Below are 23,503 nucleotides of genomic sequence, written 5' to 3'. Positions count from 1 at the left end.
GGGCTGAGTATTCACTGGGCTGCAGCCTGACCGGTGTAACGCTTTGAAAGTTTGCGGATGTGAGGCATCTGAATAGGTTGTTGGTCCAACTTTGTTGCCATAGCAGCTGCTTTTGCGAACAAGACATCAAAGTGCTCCCCCGTTCGCTTGTCCTGCATGTGTCACCTTCTGACCTGAGATCTTTTGTTTTGTCTTTGTTTTAGTATGGTCAGGGCGTGAGTTGGGTGGGTTGTCTTTGTTTTAGTATGGTCAGGGCGTGAGTTGGGTGGGTTGTCTTTGTTTAGTATGGTCAGGGCGTGAGTTGGGTGGGGTTGTCTTTGTTTTAGTATGGTCAGGGCGTGAGTTGGGTGGGTTGTCTTTGTTTTAGTATGGTCAGGGCGTGAGTTGGGTGGGGTTGTCTTTGTTTTAGTATGGTCAGGGCGTGAGTTGGGGTTGTCTTTGTTTTAGTATGGTCAGGGCGTGAGTTGGGTGGGTTGTCTTTGTTTAGTATGGTCAGGCGTGAGTTGGGTGGGGTTGTCTTTGTTTTAGTATGGTCAGGGCGTGAGTTGGGTGGGTTGTCTTTGTTTTAGTATGGTCAGGGCGTGAGTTGGGTGGGTTGTCTTTGTTTTAGTATGGTCAGGCGTGAGTTGGGTGGGTTGTCTTTGTTTTAGTATGGTCAGGGCGTGAGTTGGGTGGGTTGTCTTTGTTTTAGTATGGTCAGGCGTGAGTTGGGTGGGTTGTCTTTGTTTTAGTATGGTCAGGGCGTGAGTTGGTGGGTTGTCTTTGTTTTAGTATGGTCAGGGCGTGAGTTGGGTGGGTTGTCTATGTTCCTTTTTCTAGGTTTTGGGATTTCTGTGTTTATTATACATTTACACATTATTGAACAATTTGTATTTATTTTCTTAACAATTATAGTTTAAGCAGTGTATTGGTAGTAAACCAACACATTCTGAACAATTATAGTTTTAAGCAGTGTATTGGTAGTAAACCAACACATTCTGAACAATTATAGTTTTAAGCAGTGTATTGGTAGTAAACCAACACATTCTGAACAATTATAGTTTTAAGCAGTGTATTGGTAGTAAACCAACACATTCTGAACAATTATAGTTTTAAGCAGTGTATTGGTAGTAAACCAACACATTCTGAACAATTATAGTTTTAAGCAGTGTATTGGTAGTAAACCAACACATTCTGAACAATTATAGTTTTAAGCAGTGTATTGGTAGTAAACCAACACATTCTGAACAATTATAGTTTTAAGCAGTGTATTGGTAGTAAACCAACACATTCTGAACAATTATAGTTTTAAGCAGTGTATTGGTAGTAAACCAACACATTCTGAACAATTATAGTTTTAAGCAGTGTATTGGTAGTAAACCAACACATTCTGAACAATTATAGTTTTAAGCAGTGTATTGGTAGTAAACATGCTACCTAACTGATCAACAATTATAGATACAAGCTAACAAGGTATATATGCTATCTTATTGAACAAGCAGCTTAACTCAGATAATGTGTGTGCTAGGCATCTCTCTCCAGGTTGTTGTGCTGCTTGGCAGGCTAGCTGCTCCATGGTTTCCTCCAGATATTGCCACTGTTCTCGCTCACACTGCCACCATCAGCTGTGTCTCTCCACCAGCTCCAGGAAGTCCACTCCTTGCGTACATATGATAAATCATAGATTGGCAAGGAAATCCTTTTCATCTTCACTGTCCAACTGCATTGTGACGGAGCTGGAACCAGCAGGAGGATGGAGAGGCCTTGAAGCTGTACGCAGAAACTACTCAAATACAGGTGAGCCAAGCTTGTAGCATCATACCCAAGAAGACTCAAGGCTGTAATCGCTGCCAAAGGTGCTTCAACAAAGTACTGAGTAGAGGGTCTGAATACTTATCAAACTTTGTCACATGCACCAAATACAACTGTAAACCTTACTGTGAAATGCTGACTGACAAGCCCTTAACCAACAGTGTAGACCTTACTGTGAAATGCTGACTGACCAGCCCTTAACCAACAGTGTAGACCTTATTGTGAAATGCTGACTGACCAGCCCTTAACCAACAGTGCAGACCTTACTGTGAAATGCTGACTGACAAGCCCTTAACCGACAGTGTAGACCTTACTGTGAAATGCTGACTGACAAGCCCTTAACAGTGCAGTTCAATGAAGCTGACTGACAAGCCCTTAACAGTGCAGTTCAATGAAGGTAATAAAATATTTACCAAATAAACTGAAGTATAAAATGTAATAAAAGTAACACTAACGAGTCTATATACAGGGGGTACAGGTACCAAGTAAGTGTGGAGTCTATATACAAGGGGTACCGGTACCGAGTCAATGTGGAGTCTATATACAGGGGGTACCGAGTCAGTGTGGAGTCTATATACAGGGGGTACCGGTACAGAGTCAATGTGGAGGCTATATACAGGGGGTACCGGTACCGAGTCAGTGTGGAGGCTATATACAGGGGGTACTGGTACCGAGTCAGTGTGGAGGCTATATACAGGGGGTACAGAGTCAGTGTGGAGGCTATATACAGGGGGTACCGGTACCGAGTCAGTGTGGAGTCTATATACAGGGGGGGTACAGAGTCCGCACAGAGTCCGTACAGTGGAGTCTATATACAGGGGTTCAGAGTCAGAGTATGGGTTCAGAGTGTGGAGTTTATATACAGGGGTTCAGAGTCCAATGTGGAGGCTATATACAGGGGTACAGAGTCCGTGTGGAGTCTATATACAGGGGGTACCGAGTCAGAGTCAGTGGAGGCTATATACAGGGGGTACCGGTACAGAGTCAGTGTGGAGGCTATATACAGGGGGTACCGAGTCAGTGTGGAGGCTATATACAGGGGTACCGGTACAGAGTCAGTGTGGAGGCTATATACAGGGGGTACCGGTACAGAGTCAATGTGGAGTCTATATACAGGGGGTAACGGTACTGAGTCAGTGTGGAGTCTATATACAGGGGTACAGGTACTGAGTCAGTGTGGAGTCTATATACAGGGGGTACCGGTACTGAGTCTATATACAGGGGGTACAGGTACTGAGTCTATATACAGGGGGTACAGGTACTGGGTCTATATACAGGGGTACAGGTACAGAGTCAGTGTGGAGTCTATATACAGGGGTACGGTACAGAGTCAGTGTGGAGTCTATATACAGGGGTACCGGTACTGAGTCAGTGTGGAGTCTATATACAAGGGGTACCTGTTAGTAGGTACTGAGTCAGTGTCGGGGTACAGGTACTGAGTCTATATACAGGGGTACGGTACAGAGTCAGTGTGGAGGGTACAGGTATTGAGTCAGTGTGGGGGGTACAGGTTAGTTGCGGTAATTTGCACATGTAGGAAGGGGTGAAGTGACTAAATGCGATATGTTAGTTTTGTATTTTGAATAAATGTACACACATTTCTAAACTTGTTTAGCTTTGTCATTTGGGGGGCATCGTGTGTAAATTGATGGGAAAAAACTATTGAATCATGTTAGAATAAGGCTGTAACGTAACAAAAGGTGGACAAAGTCAAGGGGTCTGAATCCACCATAGCTGGAATGAAAGGAAATACCGCTGACTGAGAAAATGGATTTAATCACTTATGGACAAAGACAGCAGAAAAACCCATCTTTAAAAAAAGGCACATCGTTAAACCAGTGGAGGAAGGAAGTGTTTTAACATGGACATTGATATTGTAGACAGTCTATTGGGTCTTTAGTTGATTAGTAATAATAAGAGGTTACAGTAAACAGTTACAGTACAGTAAAAGGTTCATCTTAAACTCAAATCCACAGGAGGATTTATATCAAGTCTCATAACAGATCAGCTGCTGGTCTGAAATAACCTCCGTCTTCAGTTCTCTAGTCTTTAAACGGTCAGATACATCATCAAGTCTCATAACAGATCAGCTGCTGGTCTGAAATAACCTCCGTCTCCAGTTCTCTAGTCTTTAAACGGTCAGATACACGAGTCAGTCTGGCCCTGGTAGATACAACCACAACTAAAAGTTCTAATATAATACAGTTTCTCCCCAACCAGATTAATCTCCCTCTTCCTCCTTGACCTTTTTCTTCTTTTTCTTCTTCTTTGACGACTGTAAATCACAAGAAATAACAAATTAGTATGTTCGTTCAGGCAGAGCGGCTTAGATGAGCAGGAATATATATATTCTGGAGGCATGTCCCCATCAGCTACGTACTTCCTCTGTGGGAGAGACGGTCGCCTCCTCTTCCTCTTCCTTTACGTCCTCCTCGGCTTTCTTAGACTTCTTTTTCTTCTTCTTGGGAGTTTCTTCTGCTGCCGTTGAAGCCTCTGGTTCTGAATGAAAAACAGAAAGCACCTTGAGACAACAGCACTTAACAGACGGCTGAGAACCTCATGATATGGATTGGGTTATAGAACAGGAGATGGATGGTGTGTTATAGAACAGGATGGATGGTGTGTTATAGAACAGGATGGATGGTGTATTATGGGTTGTGTTATATAACAGGATGGATGGTGTATTATAGAACAGGATGGATGGTGTATTATATAACAGGATGGATGGTGTATTATGGGTTGTGTTATATAACAGGATGGATGGATGGTATATTATGGGTTGTGTTATATAACAGGATGGATGGTGTATTATAGAACAGGATGGATGGTGTATTATGGGTTGTGTTATAGAACAGGATGGATGGTGTATTATGGGTTGTATTATATAACAGGATGGATGGTGTATTATGGGTTGTGTTATAGAACAGGATGGATGGTGTATTATGGGTTGTGTTATATAACAGGATGGATGGTGTATTATAGAACAGGATGGATGGTGTATTATATAACAGGATGGATGGTGTATTATGGGTTGTGTTATATAACAGGATGGATGGATGGTATATTATGGGTTGTGTTATATAACAGGATGGATGGTGTATTATGGGTTGTGTTATATAACAGGATGGATGGTGTATTATGGGTTGTGTTATAGAACAGGATGGATGGTGTATTATGGGTTGTGTTATACAACAGGATTATGGCTAAGAGTTACTCAACTGACCTTCCACAGGTTCTTTCTTGGGTTTCTTGGGTTTGACTGTCACCGGTGTGGCCACCTCTTCCTCCTCCACCTCCTCAAACTTCCTCTTCTTGGAAACAGAGGGGAGGGTGGAGTCTCCGGAGGGGTCGTACACCTTCACGTCACTACGGAGACATGACAGAACGTTAGTTAACAGCACAGTTGGTAATTAGCCAACGGTCGATTGATTGGTTTAACCTCTTCCTTCTACCCTCTACTTTTTTGAACATTCTGTTAAAAATCGCGCAACATTTCAGCGCCCTGCTACTCATGCCAGGAATATAGTATATGCATTTGCTTAGTCTGTGTGGATAGAAAACACTCAGACGTTTATAAAACTGGTTAAATCACTGCTGTGGCTTTACCAGAACGGTATTTACATCGAAAAGCACAGGAAAAACTGATCACTGAAAATGGGAAAATATATCCATGCGCTACTTGAACCCATTGATAAAGTGAACCACAATTAATTGACTGAGGTTGAATTGTACTTTGATTCTTGGTTCCAAACGGTGGCACAGAGTCTTGTCATTTCCCTTCGAGTTTTTTCTTGGTCAAACACAAGCTAATAATCTTTACATCGCCTCCTGATGAATTTTATCGCTTATTAACGTTTACTAATACCTAAAGTTGCATTACAAACGTATTTCGAAGTGTTTTGTGAAAGTTTATCGTCGACTTTTGAATTTTAAAAATGACGTTACGTTTTGAAAACGCTGTTTTTTTCGTTTATCACACAGTCTACATATAACGATATCTTGGCTTTATATGGACCGATTTAATCGAAATAAAGACCCAATAGTGTTTATGGGACATCTAGGAGTGCCAACAAAGAAGATGGTGAAAGGTAATGACTGTTTTCTATTTTATTGTGCGGTTTGTGTAACGCCGAAATGCTAATGATTTTGTTTACGTCCCCTGCGTGGCTTTTGTGTTGTAGTGTATTGGTGCATGCTATCAGATAATAGCTTCTCATGCTTTCGCCGAAAAGCATTTTAAAAATCTGACTTGTTGCCTGGATTCACAACGAGTGTAGCTTTAATTCGATACCCTGCATGTGTATTTTAATGAACGTTTGAGTTTTAACTAATACTATTAGCATTTAGCGTAGCGCATTTGCATTTCCAGAGCTCTAGTTGGGACGCAAGCGTCTCAGGTAGAAGCAAGAGGTTAAAGGCTGTTGGTCGACCAAGAGGTTTTAGTCCAGCAGTAGCAAGTCAATTTATGGCACACGAGACACCTTTCTGATTCACAACCATCTCAGTGAAATGTTTGCGTTTGATTGTTAGTGTATATCAATTCCCCATTACATATATCACCAGTACTACATTTACCCTTCATTCCTATCATTTACAATCTACAATGCTTGTTTGGTTATGGTCATTTCAGTTAACGCATTCAATATATCAGTCTTTCAGCATTCTCATTGTTGGAGTGGACACATTGTTTGCAGTGCACACAACCTATGCTACACTTGTGAGAGAAACTGTGTTTCTAGCATTTCATTTACCAGTTAATTTAGTCCTTATTCTGTTTGGCAGCGCTCCTGTCAATGTTGAGTAAGAACGCGAACGCATAGCAGTAGACCTATATGCTGCCTAGCCTGCGCGCCAATGTAGGCTTACAAATGTGCCCATCTGATAGTATTTCTGATGGGCTTAACGCACCACTACTAATGACCTGTGGAGCTTCTCAAAGTAATGCTTTGTCACCTCAAAACAGCAAGCAAACATACCGTTTTACCATCCATTGAGAATTACAAAGTTCCTCAATGTATTTGAAAAAATATTCCCAGCTCTCTCCTTTTTGACCACTCATGTCCTGCTCGGATCCAATGGAAACGTCATAAAATAAGGCTACCTGATTACTTCCTATCTCTTGATCAAATAGCCTACAGCTGTCTGTCCTGAAGCTCACTGGCGGGGGAAACAGGGCACAGAATATTTTAAAATATTTCAAGCAAGCCCACCCCCAGACCAAGTTGCGAGCATAGGGCCCCCAGACCAAGTTGCGAGCATAGGGCCTCCCCCCAGACCAAGTTGCTAGCATAGGGCCCCCCAGACCAAGTTGCTAGCATAGGGCCCCCCCAGACCAAGTTGCGAGCATAGGCCCCCCCAGACCAAGTTGATACATAGGGCCTCCTCCCCAGACCAAGTTGTGAGCATAGGGCCCCCAGACCAAGTTGCGAGCATAGGGCCTCCCCCACAGACCAAGTTGAGAGCATAGGGCCTCCCCCAGACCAAGTTGAGAGCATAGGCCCCCCCAGACCAAGTTGCGAGCATAGCCCCCCAGACCAAGTTGCGAGCATAGGGCCTCCCCCAGACCAAGTTGCATAGGGCCCCCAGACCAAGTTATGAGCATAGGGCCCCCTCCCCCAGACCAAGTTGCGAGCATAGGGCCCCCTCCCCCCAGACCAAGTTGCGAGCATAGGGCCCCCCCCCAGACCAAGTTGCGAGCATAGGGCCCCCTCCCCCAGACCAAGTTGAGCATAGCCCCCAGACCAAGGCCCCCTAGGCCCCCAGACCAAGTTGAGAGCATAGGCCCCCCCCAGACCAAGTTGAGAGCATAGGGCCCCCTCCCCCAGACCAAGTTGAGAGCATAGGGCCCCCCCCCCAGACCAAGTTGAGAGCATAGGGCCCCCCCCCCCCAGACCAAGTTGAGAGCATAGGGCCCCCCAGACCAAGTTGAGAGCATAGGGCCCCCTCCCCCCAGACCAAGTTGCGAGCATAGGGCCCCCTCCCCCAGACCAAGTTGCGAGCATAGGGCCCCTCCCCCAGACCAAGTAGGAGCTAAATAGGCCCCCCCCCCCAGACCCCATAGGACCCCCCCCAGACCAAGTTGCGAGCATAGGACCCCCAGACCAAGTTGTGAGCATAGGGCCTCCCCCAGACCAAGTTGGGCATAGGGCCTCCCCCAGACCAAGTTGAGAGCATAGGGCCTCCCCCAGACCAAGTTGAAAGCATAGGGCCTCCCCCAGACCAAGTTGAGAGCATAGGGCCTCCCCCCCCAGACCAAGTTGCGAGCATAGCCCCCCCCAGACCAAGTTGCGAGCATCGAGCATAGGGCCCCCCAGACCAAGTTGCAGCTAGGGCCCCCCCCAGACCAATTAGCAGGGCCCCCCAGATGGCTAGGGACCCCCAGACCAGGTTGCATAGGACCCCCCCCCAGACCAAGTAGGAGTTTAACTAAATCAGAGGACCGCCCCCTGAGCCCAGTTATGGTCTGGGCCTGGGACAGGCCCTTTTCTGCTCTTCCGAATAAAACCCGGGTTTTCTATCACCAGACCAGCTCACCCCAATTACAAGATGGCTTAAGGTTGCAGACCAGCTTACCACAAGAGGGCCCAGGTTTGAGTAGAGACCATAAACCTAAGGTTTGAGTAGAGACCATAAACCTAAGGTTTGAGTAGAGTTAAACCTAAGGTTTGAGTAGAGACCATAAACCTAAGGTTTGAGTAGATGGCTGAATCTTTTAACCATACCACGTGGTTAAACTCTTAAGACTATCGATACCGCCATTCTAACCACGACAGAGAGAGAGCGGACAAACTCTCTATCCTATAACGACATGAAGTAATGTCACTGAACCAGCCATTCTAACCACGACAGAGAGAGAGCGGACAAACTCTCCAACAGACAAGCGTTTCAACAGAGATACCGACGACACACTGAGCGTAAATATATATATTGATTGCAATAATTCCCGAATGAGCTTTCATATGTGAAGGATTGGCATTTCAATTGTTATAATTATCACTGTCTAACAAGCCGCTATTAGGGCACATCATCCTTTCTTTGAAATATACTGCTCAAAAATATAAAGGGAACACTAAAATAACACATCCTAGATCTGAATGAATGAAATATTCTTATTAAATACTTTTTTCTTTACATAGTTGAATGTGCTGACAAATCACACAAATTATCAATGGAAATCAAATTGATCAAACCATGGCACATACCCCATATAATTTCTTTGGAAATATATCTATTTTGTATGTGTGACGCATTTCTGTGAATTACTTAGTAAATCAATTATTTTAAGACAATTGATGTATGGATGATTCAGTGAAGACTTTGTTCGTGCAGATAACCAACAATTTACGACGTTTGGAATGAGACTAATGTGAGGTAAATAATGAATTAATCAGAAGACTATGTGATCAGATATTATATTTCTGAAAGTTATATTAGGAAAATTATAACGTTGTAATCTGAATATTTTACTTGGTGCCCCGACTTCCTAGTTAATTACAGTTACATGATTAATCAGTTTAATCACGTAATAATAATTAGAGAGTTATTTGATAAATAAGTCATCAGTTTTAATTATGCCAAAGACACAACCAAGACTTGTTGTTGGGGACAGCCGGTGACGTTACCAGAGAGACGCGACAGAAGGTCAGTTACCAGAGAGACGCGACAGGTCAGTTACCAGAGAGACGCGACAGAAGGTCAGTTACCAGAGAGACGCGACAGAAGGTCAGTTACCAGAGAGACGCGACAGAAGGTCAGTTACCAGAGAGACGCGACAGAAGGTCAGTTACCAGAGAGACGCGACAGAAGGTCAGTTACCAGAGAGACGCGACAGAAGGTCAGTTACCAGAGAGACGCGACAGAAGGTCAGTTACCAGAGAAACGCGACAGAAGGTCAGTTACCAGAGAGACGCGACAGAAGGTTAGTTACCAGAGAGACGCGACAGAAGGTCAGTTACCAGAGAGACGACAGAAGGTTAGTTACCAGAGAGAAGCGACAGAAGGTTAGTTACTAGAGAGACGCGACAGAAGGTCAGTTACCAGAGAGACGCGACAGAAGGTTAGTTACCAGAGAGACGCGACAGAAGGTTAGTTTAGTTACCCAATACAGTAGTCTCCAGGGTTAACTCACCTCTTGTGTTGGTATTTGTCAGACTTCGCCATGGCTTTGCCTGTTCCACTGATTCTTCTGATCTGAAGGGATAAACCAGGGTCAGCACAATATTAGGGGACCGGTAGAGTAGGAGATGAGTAGGGGGCTAGCAGAGTAGGAGATGAGTAGGGGACTAGCAGAGTAGGTGACTAGCAGGATATCACTGTTTAACTTGACAAGGGTAGGGGGCAACATTCAGGAATTTAGGATGAAAAGCGTGCCCAAACTAAACTGCCTGCTACTCAGTCCCAGAAGCTAGGATATGCATAGATTTGGATAGAAAACCTTCAAAAGTTTCCAAAGTGGTTCAAATAATGTCTGAGTATAGCAGAACGGATTTGGCAGGTGAAAACCTGAGAAAAATCCACCCAGGAAGTAGATTTTTGTTTGTTTGTTCTAGTTCTCTATACAATGCCATTACAGTATCCGTTGACTTATGACTGTTGCTATGCAGTTCCTATGCCTTCCACGAGATGTCAGCAGTATTCAGAAATGGTTTCAGGTTTGTTATTCTGAAAAATGCGGGAGTAAGAGCAGTCTGAATGACTGGACCCTACAGTGTCAGAGCTTTTTCATGCTCAATCCCGAGAGCGTGCCTTTCTTGTTTACCTTTTATATTGACAACGTTATTGTCCGGTTTAAATATTATCAATTATTTAGGCTAAAAACAACCTGAGGATTGAATATAAAACATTGTTTGACATGTTTCTATGAACTTGACGGATACAATTAGGATATTTTGTCTGCCTGTTGTAACTGTTTGAGCCGTGGATTACTGAAGAAAACAAAACGGAGGTTTTTGGATAGAGAGACTATCGAACAAAAGGAATATTTATTGAATAAATGAAAGTCTTAGTGAAACCATATGAAGATCAAAGGTCAGGGATTCATTTTCTCTCTATTTCTGACTTGTGTAACTCTGCTTGGCTGGTTACTGTTTTAATCTTAGTGAAACCATATGAAGATCAAAGGGATTCATTTTCTCTCTATTTCTGACTTGTGTAACTCTGCTTGGCTGGTTACTGTTTTAATCTTAGTGAAACCATATGAAGATCAAAGGGATTCATTTTCTCTCTATTTCTGACTTGTGTAACTCTGCTTAGCTGGTTACTGTTTTAATCTTAGTGAAACCATATGAAGATCAAAGGTCAGGGATTCATTTTCTCTCTATTTCTGACTTGTGTAACTCTGCTTAGCTGGTTACTGTTTTAATCTTAGTGAAACCATATGAAGATCAAAGGTCAGGGATTCATTTTCTCTCTATTTCTGACTTGTGTAACTCTGCTTAGCTGGTTACTGTTTTAATCTTAGTGAAACCATATGAAGATCAAAGGTCAGGGATTCATTTTCTCTCTATTTCTGACTTGTGTAACTCTGCTTAGCTGGTTACTGTTTTGTAATGATTTGTCTGCTGGGCGATGTTCTCAAATAATCACATTGGTATGCTTTCGCCGTAAAGACTTTTTGAAATCTGACACAATGGTTGGATTCACAAGAAGTTCATATTTAAAAAACTATGTATAACACTTGTATGTTTTCAGATTTTTAAAATAATGAGTATTTCTGTTTTTGAATTTGGCGCTCTGCAATTTCCCTGGATGTTGGCCAGGTGGGACGCTAGCGTCCAACGTACACCTGTGAGGTTATTAATGCTCAGATGAGGTAGTGACTGAAAAGCATCAGGTAGTTTCAGGACTGTTGACATTAGTCATCATCACTGATTGGCATCTCATGTGGGCTGGTTGTTTTGGGCCTCTAGCAGTAAGGGGCAGAGAGAGAGCTACTTACTCCCTTCTCCTCTAGGTGGCGTAGTCTGGCCTCCAGCTTGGCACGGTTCTCAACTCCCATCTCAGCGTTTGTGTCCTCTCCCAGGGTATCGTAGCGGATCGCCAGAGATGCTTTGGCTGCCAGCATCCTGGAGATCTGAGAGGAGAGAAAGAAGCTTGACTAGAACATGACAGCAGTACTGTAGTGTGGAGAGACATTCTGATTAGAACTAGATCACACCTGGAACACGACAACAGTACTGTAGTGTGGAGAGACATTCTGATTAGATCACACCTGGAACATGACAACAGTACTGTAGTGTGGAGAGACATTCTGATTAGATCACACCTGGAACACGACAACAGTACTGTAGTGTGGAGAGACATTCTGATTAGAACTAGATCACACCTGGAACATGACAACAGTACTGTAGTGTGGAGAGACATTCTGATTAGAACTAGATCACACCTGGAACATGACAACAGTACTGTAGTGTGGAGAGACATTCTGATTAGAACTAGATCACACCTGGAACACGACAACAGTACTGTAGTGTGGAGAGACATTCTGATTAGAACTAGATCACACCTGGAACACGACAACAGTACTGTAGTGTGGAGAGACATTCTGATTAGATCACACCTGGAACATGACAACAGTACTGTGGAGAGACATTCTGATTAGAACTAGATCACACCTGGAACACGACAACAGTACTGTAGTGTGGAGAGACATTCTGATTAGATCACACCTGGAACACGACAACAGTACTGTAGTGTGGAGAGACGTTCTACTTCTAGTGATGGCTGGAACAAAAGCCTCACCTTGCCCTTGTTCTTGGCCGAGGTCTGTCCCACCAGAGAGGCGTGGTAGATGAGACCATATTTGGGCGTGTCTCTGCGCGTCTTCAGGGCTCTGAACAGGGCCTTCTCTGCTCCCAGGATCTGGACTGTGGAGGCCGGGTGCTTGGCCAGGTTCAACAGGGACCCTGTCAGAGAGAACCAGAGCATGTAGGAGCAGTTTGGGCGTTTCCAGCTGCCTACTACAGGTGTCCAGGTAAAAGGTTTTAATTCAAGCTCAGATGAGGTAGTGACTGAAAAGCATCAGGTTTCAGGATTGTGACATATAGTCATATTAATCACTGCTTGTTTTGTGTTGTGAATGATTCCTGCTGTGTGATTGGCCGTTAGATCATGACTCACCAGCGTGTGAGATGAGCTGTGCCCCTACCAGTTCGCCCACCATGACAGTCAGGTTGGGAGCGATAGCCATCATCCTGTTCTTCAGATAGTCGTACAGTTGGGTGCGGTACTCTGTAATCTCTATCACCTGGTCACACAGGTGCATGATGTTGCCGATGTCCTCCTCTGACACCTCCGTTCCCATGGAGATCTCTGCAGCCAGTTTGACCTCTGCCTCCACCTCCTCGGGGAGATGCTCAGACAGGTCGGTGGTTGCCACGTTGGTACGAGCGCCTATCTTCCGGACACTCTTGCAGTAGGCCAGGTTGTCAGTGATGATCTTCCCCACCTCAGGGAAGTGCCAGCCGTACCACTCCCTACAGCGCATGATGTAGTTGTTGAGCTCCTTGTCCAGGTCATCCAGCAGAGCTGCACAGATCAAAACACTAGTTACACCTGTTACTGAGCTACAGACCATAATACTAGTTACCCCTGTTACTGAGCTACAGACCATAATACTAGTTACCCCTGTTACTGAGCTACAGCCCATAATACTAGTTACACCTGCTACAGACCATAATACTAGTTACACCTGATACAGCCCATAATACTAGTTACACCTGTTACTGAGCTACAGCCCATAATACTAGTTACACCTGTTACTGAGCTACATCCCATAATACTAGTTACACCTGTTACAGCCCATAATACTAGTTACACCTGTTACTGAGCTACAGCCCATAATACTAGTTACACCTGTTACTGAGCTACAGCCCATAATACTAGTTACACCTGTTACTGAGCTACAGCCCATAATACTAGTTACACCTGTTACATCCCATAATACTAGTTACACCTGTTACTGAGCTACAGCCCATAATACTAGTTACACCTGTTACATCCCATAATACTAGTTACACCTGTCTACAGCCCATAATACTAGTTACACCTGTTACATCCCATAATACTAGTTACACCTGTTACATCCCATAATACTAGTTACACCTGTTACATCCCATAATACTAGTTACACCTGTTACTGAGCTACAGCCCATAATACTAGTTACACCTGTTACTGAGCTACATCCCATAATACTAGTTACACCTGTTACTGAGCTACAGCCCATAATACTAGTTACACCTGCTACAGACCATAATACTAGTTACACCTGATACAGCCCATAATACTAGTTACACCTGTTACTGAGCTACAGCCCATAATACTAGTTACACCTGTTACTGAGCTACAGCCCATAATACTAGTTACACCTGTTACTGAGCTACAGCCCATAATACTAGTTACACCTGTTACAGCCCATAATACTAGTTACACCTGTTACATCCCATAATACTAGTTACACCTGTTACTGAGCTACAGCCCATAATACTAGTTACACCTGTTTACATCCCATAATACTAGTTACACCTGTTACTGAGCTACAGCCCATAATACTAGTTACACCTGTTACATCCCATAATACTAGTTACACCTGTCTACAGCCCATAATACTAGTTACACCTGTCTACATCCCATAATACTAGTTACACCTGTTACTGAGCTACAGCCCATAATACTAGACACACCCGTCTACAGACCATAATACTAGACACACCCGTCTACAGACCATAATACTAGACACACCCGTCTACAGACCATAATACTAGACACACCCGTCTACAGACCATAATACTAGACACACCCGTCTACAGACCATAATACTAGACACACCTGTCTACAGACCATAATACTAGTCACACCTGTTACTGAGCTACAGCCCATAATACTAGTTACACATGTTACTGAGCTACAGCCCATAATACTAGTTACACCTGTTACATCCCATAATACTAGTTACACCTGTTACTGAGCTACAGCCCATAATACTAGTTACACCTGTTACTGAGCTACATCCCATAATACTAGTTACACCTGTTACTGAGCTACAGCCCATAATACTAGTTACACCTGCTACAGACCATAATACTAGTTACTCCTGATACAGCCCATAATACTAGTTACACCTGTTACTGAGCTACAGCCCATAATACTAGTTACACCTGTTACATCCCATAATACTAGTTACACCTGTTACTGAGCTACAGCCCATAATACTAGTTACACCTGTTACTGAGCTACATCCCATAATACTAGTTACACCTGTTACTGAGCTACAGCCCATAATACTAGTTACACCTGTTACAGCCCATAATACTAGTTACACCTGTTACTGAGCTACAGCCCATAATACTAGTTACACCTGTTACATCCCATAATACTAGTTACACCTGTTACTGAGCTACAGCCCATAATACTAGTTACACCTGTTACATCCCATAATACTAGTTACATCTGTCTACAGCCCATAATACTAGTTACACCTGTTACTGAGCTACAGCCCATAATACTAGTCACACCTGCTACAGCCCATAATACTAGACACACCTGCTACAGCCCATAATACTAGACACACCCGTCTACAGACCATAATACTAGTCACACCCGTCTACAGACCATAATACTAGACACACCCGTCTACAGACCATAATACTAGACACACCCGTCTACAGACCATAATACTAGACACACCCGTCTACAGACCATAATACTAGACACACCCGTCTACAGACCATAATACTAGACACACCCGTCTACAGACCATAATACTAGACACACCTGTCTACAGACCATAATACTAGTCACACCTGTTACTGAGCTACAGCCCATAATACTAGTTACACCTGTTACTGAGCTACAGCCCATAATACTAGTTACACCTGTTACTGAGCTACAGCCCATAATACTAGTTACACCTGTTACTGAGCTACAGCCCATAATACTAGTTACACATGTTACTGAGCTACAGCCCATAATACTAGTTACACCTGTTACATCCCATAATACTAGTTACACCTGTTACTGAGCTACAGCCCATAATACTAGTTACACCTGTTACTGAGCTACATCCCATAATACTAGTTACACCTGTTACTGAGCTACAGCCCATAATACTAGTTACACCTGCTACAGACCATAATACTAGTTACTCCTGATACAGCCCATAATACTAGTTACACCTGTTACTGAGCTACAGCCCATAATACTAGTTACACCTGTTACATCCCATAATACTAGTTACACCTGTTACTGAGCTACAGCCCATAATACTAGTTACACCTGTTACATCCCATAATACTAGTTACACCTGTTACTGAGCTACAGCCCATAATACTAGTTACACCTGTTACATCCCATAATACTAGTTACACCTGTCTACAGACCATAATACTAGTCACACCTGTTACTGAGCTACAGACCATAATACTAGTTACACCTGTTACTGAGCTACAGCCCATAATACTAGTTACACATGTTACTGAGCTACAGCCCATAATACTAGTTACACCTGTTACATCCCATAATACTAGTTACACCTGCTACAGCCCATAATACTAGTCACACCTGTCTACAGCCCATAATACTAGTCACACCTGCTACTGAGCTACAGCCCATAATACTAGTTACACCTGTTACTGAGCTACAGCCCATAATACTAGTTACACATGTTACTGAGCTACAGCCCATAATACTAGTTACACCTGTTACATCCCATAATACTAGTTACACCTGCTACAGCCCATAATACTAGTCACACCTGTCTACAGCCCATAATACTAGTCACACCTGCTACTGAGCTACAGCCCATAATACTAGTCACACCTGTCTACAGACCATAATACTAGTCACACCTGTCTACAGACCATAATACTAGTCACACATGTCTACAGACCATAATACTAGTCATACCTGTCTACAGCCCATAATACTAGTCACACCTGTCTACAGCCCATAATACTAGTTACACCTGTCTACAGCCCATAATACTAGTTACACCTGTCTACAGCCCATAATACTAGTTACACCTGTCTACAGACCATAATACTAGTTACACCTGTCTACAGCCCATAATACTAGTTACACCTGTTACTGACCTACAGCCCATAATACTAGTCACACCTGCTACAGCCCATAATACTAGACACACCTGCTACAGCCCATAATACTAGTCACACCTGTCTACAGACCATAATACTAGTCACACCTGTCTACAGACCATAATACTAGTCACACCTGTCTACAGACCATAATACTAGTCACACCTGTCTACAGACCATAATACTAGTCACACCAGTCTACAGACCATAATACTAGTCACACCTGTCTACAGACCATAATACTAGTCACACCAGTCTACAGCCCATAATACTAGTCACACCAGTCTACAGCCCATAATACTAGTCACACCTGTCTACAGCCCATAATACTAGTCACACCTGTCTACAGCCCATAATACTAGTTACACCTGTCTACAGCCCATAATACTAGTTACACCTGTCTACAGCCCATAATACTAGTTACACCTGTCTACAGACCATAATACTAGTCACACCTGTCTACAGACCATAATACTAGTCACACCTGTCTACAGACCATAATACTAGTCACACCTGTCTACAGACCATAATACTAGTTACACCTGTCTACAGCCCATAATACTAGTCACACCTGTCTACAGCCCATAATACTAGTCACACCTGTCTACAGCCCATAATACTAGTCACACCTGTCTACAGACCATAATACTAGTCACACCTGTCTACAGACCATAATACTAGTCACACCTGTCTACAGACCATAATACTAGTCACACCTGTCTACAGACCATAATACTAGTTACACCTGCTACAGCCCATAATAATAGTTACACCTGTTACTGAGCTACAGCCCATAATACTAGTTATACGAGCTACAGCCCATAATACTAGTTACACCTGCTACATCCCATAATACTAGTTACACCTGTCTACAGACCATAATACTAGTCACACCAGCTACTGAGCTAGACCATAATACTAGTCACACCTGTCTACAGACCATAATACTAGTTACACCTGCTACAGACCATAATACTAGTTACACCTGCTACATCCCATAATACTAGTTACACTAGTCTACAGACCATAATACTAGTCACACCTGTCTACAGACCATAATACTAGTCACACCTGTCTACAGACCATAATACTAGTCACACCTGTCTACAGACCATAATACTAGTCACACCTGTCTACAGACCATAATACTAGTCACACCTGTCTACAGACCATAATACTAGTCACACCTGTCTACAGACCATAATACTAGTCACACCTGTCTACAGACCATAATACTAGTCACACCTGCTACTGAGCTACAGCCATAATACTAGTTACACCTGTTACTGAGCTACAGCCATAATACTAGTTACTGAGCTACAGCCATAATACTAGTTACACCTGTTACTGAGCTAACGCCCATAATACTAGTTACACCTGTTACTGAGCTAACGCCCATAATACTAGTTACACCTGTTACTGAGCTACATCCCATAATACTAGTTACACCTGTTACTGAGCTACAGCCCATAATACTAGTTACACCGGTTACTGAGCTACAGCCCATAATACTAGTTACACCTGTTACTGAGCTACAGCCCATAATACTAGTTACACCTGTTACTGAGCTACAGCCCATAATACTAGTTACACCTGTTACTGAGCTACAGCCCATAATACTAGTTACACCTGTTACTGAGCTACAGCCCATAATACTAGTTACACCTGTTACTGAGCTACAGCCCATAATACTAGTTACACCTGTTACTGAGCTACAGCCCATAATACTAGTTACACCTGTTACTGAGCTACAGCCCATAATACTAGTTACACCTGTTACTGAGCTACAGCCCATAATACTAGTCACACCTGTCTACAGACCATAATACTAGTTACACCTGCTACATCCCATAATACTAGTCACACCTGTCTACAGCCCATAATACTAGTTACACCTGCTACAGCCCATAATACTAGTTACACCTGTCTACAGACCATAATACTAGTTACACCTGCTACAGCCCATAATACTAGTTACACCTGCTACTGAGCTACAGACCATAATACTAGTTACACCTGTTACTGAGCTACAGCCCATAATTCTAGTCACACCTGCTACAGACCATAATACTAGTCACACCTGTCTACAGACCATAATACTAGTCACACCTGTCTACAGACCATCATTCTAGTCACACCTGTCTACAGACCATAATACTAGTCACCTGTCTACAGACCATAATTCTAGTCACACCTGTCCACAGACCATAATTCTAGTCACACCTGCTACAGACCATAATACTAGTCACACCTGTCTACAGACCATAATACTAGTCACACCTGTCTACAGACCATAATACTAGTCACACCTGTCTACAGACCATAATACTAGTCACACCTGTCTACAGACCATAATACTAGTCACACCTGTCTACAGACCATAATACTAGTTACACCTGTCTACAGACCATAATACTAGTTACACCTGCTACAGCCCATAATACTAGTTACACCTGCTACTGAGCTACAGCCCATAATACTAGTTACACCTGTTACTGAGCTACAGCCCATAATTCTAGTCACACCTGCTACAGACCATAATACTAGTCACACCTGTCTACAGACCATAATACTAGTCACACCTGTCTACAGACCATAATACTAGTCACACCTGTCTACAGACCATAATACTAGTCACACCTGTCTACAGACCATAATACTAGTCACACCTGTCTACAGACCATAATACTAGTCACACCTGTCTACAGTCCATAATACTAGTCACACCTGAAAAAGTTTATATACAGTGAGTGCAATGAGGTAAGATAAGGGAGGTCCGGCAATAAATGGGCCATGGTGGCAAAGCAATTACAATATAGAGATTAAACACTGGAATGGTGGATGTGCATTAGATTAATATGCAATTAGAGATACTGGGGTGCAAAGGAGCAAGTATGGGGATGAGGTAGGTGGCTGTTTACAGATGGGCTATGTTCAGGTGCAGTGATCTGTGAGCTGCTCTGACGGAAATGTTTGTCTATGGAGATTGCATGGTTGTGTGCTCAATTTTATTAACCTGTCAGCAACGGATGTGGCTAAAATAGCCGAATCCACAAATTTGACAGGGTGTCCACATACACTACATATACAAACGACTGTTATAGTTCCAACATTTAGACACGGGACATTAGTAATATGTATCTATTCATAGACTACTGCTGAACACCTAAAGGCTTCTGCATGCTTCCCATCCCAAACAGTTGGCGTTAGTTAGTGCATATCTTCAGAAACGTGTTTGTTTGGTCTTCGGTCAGGTGTTTTCCCCGGATGTTTGGGGCAGCAGGGTAGCCTAGCGGTTAGAGCGTTGGACTAGTAACCGGAAGGTTGCAAGTTCAAACCCCCGAACTGACAAGGTACAAATCTGTCGTTCTGCCCCTTAACAACCCACTGTTCCTAGGCCGTCATTGAAAATAAGAATTTGTTCTTAACCGACTTGCCTGGTTAAATAAAGGTCCAATAAAAACTTAAACGACTCGTTTTCCATGCACATTTTCAAACTTCATAAATACTGCACCAGTAGATTTTAAATTGTCAACAAAAAAAAGCAATTTCTTGAGCCATCTTCAATTATTTCTGACTAGTTTGAGGAAGTGTATACTGGCTATGGCTTCTCAAGTTGGACAAACACTACTATTGCCGCTTTTCTCATTTTTCAAGCAACTGTCTTTTAATTAAGGGAGTATGCGAACACGCTGTTGGTTCACCTAGCTGAAGCATGCAGAAGCCTTGACTATAGTGAGCAACAACAGGAGAGGTGAAAGTATTCCGTCTACCTGCTCTGTTGTGTCCTGGAATTTCTCAAAGTGCTTCAACTTCACTCTGGAAGGAGAAATGGTGGCGACATGTTATTTGTCAACTCCAGAAACATGTTCCTAAATCAAATCAAATTTTATTTGTCACATACACATGGTTAGCAGATGTTAATGCGAGTGTAGCGAAATGCTTGTGCTTCTAGTTCCGACAATGCAGTGATAACCAACAAGTAATTTAACTAACAATTCCAAAACTACTGTCTTATACACAGTGTAAGGGGATAAGGAATATGTACATAAGGATATATGAATGAGTGATGGTACAGAGCAGCATACAGTAGATGGTATCGAGTACAGTATATACATATGAGATGAGTATGTAGACAAAGTAAACAAAGTGGCATAGTTAAAGTGGCTAGTGACATAAGAATGCAGTCGATGATCTAGAGTACAGTATATACATATGCATATGAGATGAATAATGTAGGGTAAGTAACATTATATAAGGTAGCATTGTTTAAAGTGGCTAGTGATATATTTACATCATTTCCCATCAATTCCCATTATTAAAGTGGCTGGAGTTGGGTCAGTGTCAATGACAGTGTGTTGGCAGCAGCCACTCAATGTTAGTGATTGCTGTTTAACAGTCTGATGGCCTTGAGATAGAAGCTGTTTTTCAGTCTCTCGGTCCCAGCTTTGATGCACCTGTACTGACCTCGCCTTCTGGATGATAGCGGGGTGAACAGGCAGTGGTTCGGGTGGTTGATGTCCTTGATGATCTTTATGGCCTTCCTGTAACATCGGGTGGTGTAGGTGTCCTGGAGGGCAGGTAGTTTGCCCCCGGTGATGCGTTGTGCAGACCTCACTACCCTCTGGAGAGCCTTACGGTTGAGGGCGGAGCAGTTGCCGTACCAGGCGGTGATACAGCCCGCCAGGATGCTCTCGATTGTGCATCTGTAGAAGTTTGTGAGTGCTTTTGGTGACAAAATGCTGATAATGTGTAAGACTACTGTTCATTGACAACGTATTCCCCTCGAATCTAAACACTCCTCTCTCCAGACATGGGGCCATAACTCACACTTTGTTGGCCTTCTCCGGAGTCTCGAACTCCTTCCATAAACTGTCCACCTCTTGGAGCTTTGACTCATCGAGGACCTGAAACAAAAAAAGGTTTAAAGTTCTATCAAGTACACGGGCATACCATACATTAATTGCATTAACTCAACTCGGTTTACATGTGTTGTCATTAAAACCCGTCAGTAATGTGTGACAAGAAAGCCAGCACGCGGTCCCTCCAAAGTACCACGCACCAGTTATGCTAACTTGGAAGAGAAGCCTATTTGAAATGTTGGGTAAACATTGGCAACAAATAAATTATTTAACTTCGAAAATAGAACGGGTTCAAATAGTTGCATAATTACTCAAGCCAAGTCCAAGGCAGCAAAGTATCTGTATATCCAGCAGATCTAGGTAACTTGCCACATGCAACGTGGTTGCTTAACTGCAGCGTGTTGAATGAGAAAGCCTCGTTGCGGTAAAGGTTTGCATGCGAGAACTACCACGACGACCTAAATAGAGAAGCCATGTGTACTATGGTCTTGACATTGAAATACTTTGTATTTTAATACAATATCTAGCTACTCCAGGAAAACAACGTATTTAGCTAGCTACACCGCGAACCCGGTTCAATGATTGAAAATTGTCATGCACCCATCTAAAATTATTAGAATTTAGAATATAACTTTAGCTAAATACTCACTTTAAATATTGCATAACCAGCAGCGGTTTCAAATAAAACAAGCATCTCTGACGCTTTTTCACCAAGTTTAAGCCCGAAACAAACTTATCTCCTAGAAAGCCTTCGCTAGTCGCAGTTCCAACCGGAATGTGTTCCACGAGGTGATCTGTGTGCCTCACCCGGAAGCACGTCCTCTCTCTAACATCGCGAGAAGTGGCAGAGTGAACTATTTGGAGACAAACAAATCCGACGAGAACATTTTGGTCGCGAACCGCGTACACGTATTTTGCAGTTGTTATCGCGCTTATGTTCTTAGCGCCAACAGTGCATGTTCCTTCCATACAGTAAAACCTTGCAGTACAAAACGATACACACAAATCACCCCAAAGTAAGACAGGAATTAATCAAATCAAATCAAATAAAACGTATATATTGTAGCGACCCGCACAGACAGCTGTGTGTTATGTGCTAGGCTAGGAGGTGGTTGTGTTGTACTGACCAGTACCCGGTGTTCGCGGGGTCCGACATGTCAATCAACCTGCTATCTGCCAATCACGGGAATGCCTAGAATGTTCTGACGCCGGGCATCCTGGTGGTTGGCGGAGTGGCGTGGAGGGGGGTTGGGCATTGGAAGTTAAGACCAGGTTCAGCCTTTGTTCTCTCTCTTACGTCTGGGCTTCACAAGAGAAGGTCACGATTGGCTTATGGGTTATCTGTCATCTATTTGGCGTGTGCTACGGCCCAAACAGTAGCCTGTGTAAAGTTGGTTCAATAAACCGTCAATTCGCAAACTCAAGCCTCTGTCTGGACAATTGTTCATTTATGATCTAGTCAGGTCATTACATTGGTGTCAGAAGTAAAAACGTTGATACAAGTTAGCCAGCTAGCTAGCTGACTTATGTGGCTAGCTACCGTAGGTGAGAACGGGGATTGAAAATGCTTAGAGGGAATCCTAAAGTGAAGGTGGAGGTAGGGGACGATTATGGCCAAGGAGGTGCGTGTGAATGGACGTCGGGGGTTCTGTCTGAGGAGATCGCCAGGGCGTCGGAGCGCAGAGGCCGCTTGAGGGAGGACGTTAGAGTGATGGCGGCTGAAGCGGGCATGAGTGCTTCGTCGAGTGTATTTCGCGCGG

The 23,503-nt window shown here is 43.4% G+C and overlaps 1 protein-coding gene and 1 non-coding gene across 4 annotated transcripts; both read right to left on the bottom strand.

Moving 5' to 3' along the window:
* Positions 1-3,547: 3,547 nt before the first annotated feature.
* On the bottom strand, positions 3,548-22,537 carry LOC115120819 (nucleolar protein 58-like). 3 transcript variants are annotated; one of them, XM_065004793.1, is made up of 11 exons: positions 22,393-22,535; positions 21,712-21,788; positions 21,349-21,587; positions 20,655-20,700; positions 12,910-13,317; positions 12,532-12,695; positions 11,729-11,863; positions 9,920-9,981; positions 5,015-5,157; positions 4,172-4,290; positions 3,548-4,066 (listed from the first exon to the last, which is right to left on the bottom strand). In XM_065004793.1, exons 5-11 carry the CDS (start codon positions 13,274-13,276, stop codon positions 4,013-4,015), a joined length of 1,044 nt encoding a protein of 347 aa, XP_064860865.1. In that variant the 5' UTR covers positions 13,277-13,317; positions 20,655-20,700; positions 21,349-21,587; positions 21,712-21,788; positions 22,393-22,535; the 3' UTR covers positions 3,548-4,012. The 3 variants fall into 3 exon arrangements, with proteins under 3 accessions (XP_064860865.1, XP_064860864.1, XP_064860871.1); XM_065004792.1 differs by having other exon boundaries at positions 21,349-21,788; XM_065004799.1 differs by lacking the exon at positions 11,729-11,863 and having other exon boundaries at positions 21,349-21,788; positions 22,393-22,537.
* On the bottom strand, positions 12,778-12,857 carry LOC115120820 (small nucleolar RNA SNORD11B). Its single transcript, XR_003862234.2, has one exon. It is a non-coding gene; the product is annotated as a small nucleolar RNA SNORD11B (small nucleolar RNA).
* Positions 22,538-23,503: the final 966 nt, after the last annotated feature.

This window comes from Oncorhynchus nerka, linkage group LG2 (assembly GCF_034236695.1).
Source record: "Oncorhynchus nerka isolate Pitt River linkage group LG2, Oner_Uvic_2.0, whole genome shotgun sequence".
Taxonomy (NCBI): Eukaryota; Metazoa; Chordata; class Actinopteri; order Salmoniformes; family Salmonidae; genus Oncorhynchus; species Oncorhynchus nerka.
Note: the sequence above shows the minus strand (reverse complement) of the source record. Positions and strands in the feature narration are given on the sequence as shown.

Coding starts and splice junctions, on each gene's coding strand:
- LOC115120819 (XM_065004792.1), bottom strand. CDS start 13,276: ATGCGCTGTAGGGAGTGGTACGGCTGGCACTTCCCTGAGGTGGGGAAG. Junction 12,696..12,909: donor ACAGCTCATCTCACACGCTG/GTGAGTCATGAT, acceptor TCTCTCTGACAG/GGTCCCTGTTGAACCTGGCC. Junction 4,067..4,171: donor CCGTCTCTCCCACAGAGGAA/GTACGTAGCTGA, acceptor TGTGATTTACAG/TCGTCAAAGAAGAAGAAAAA.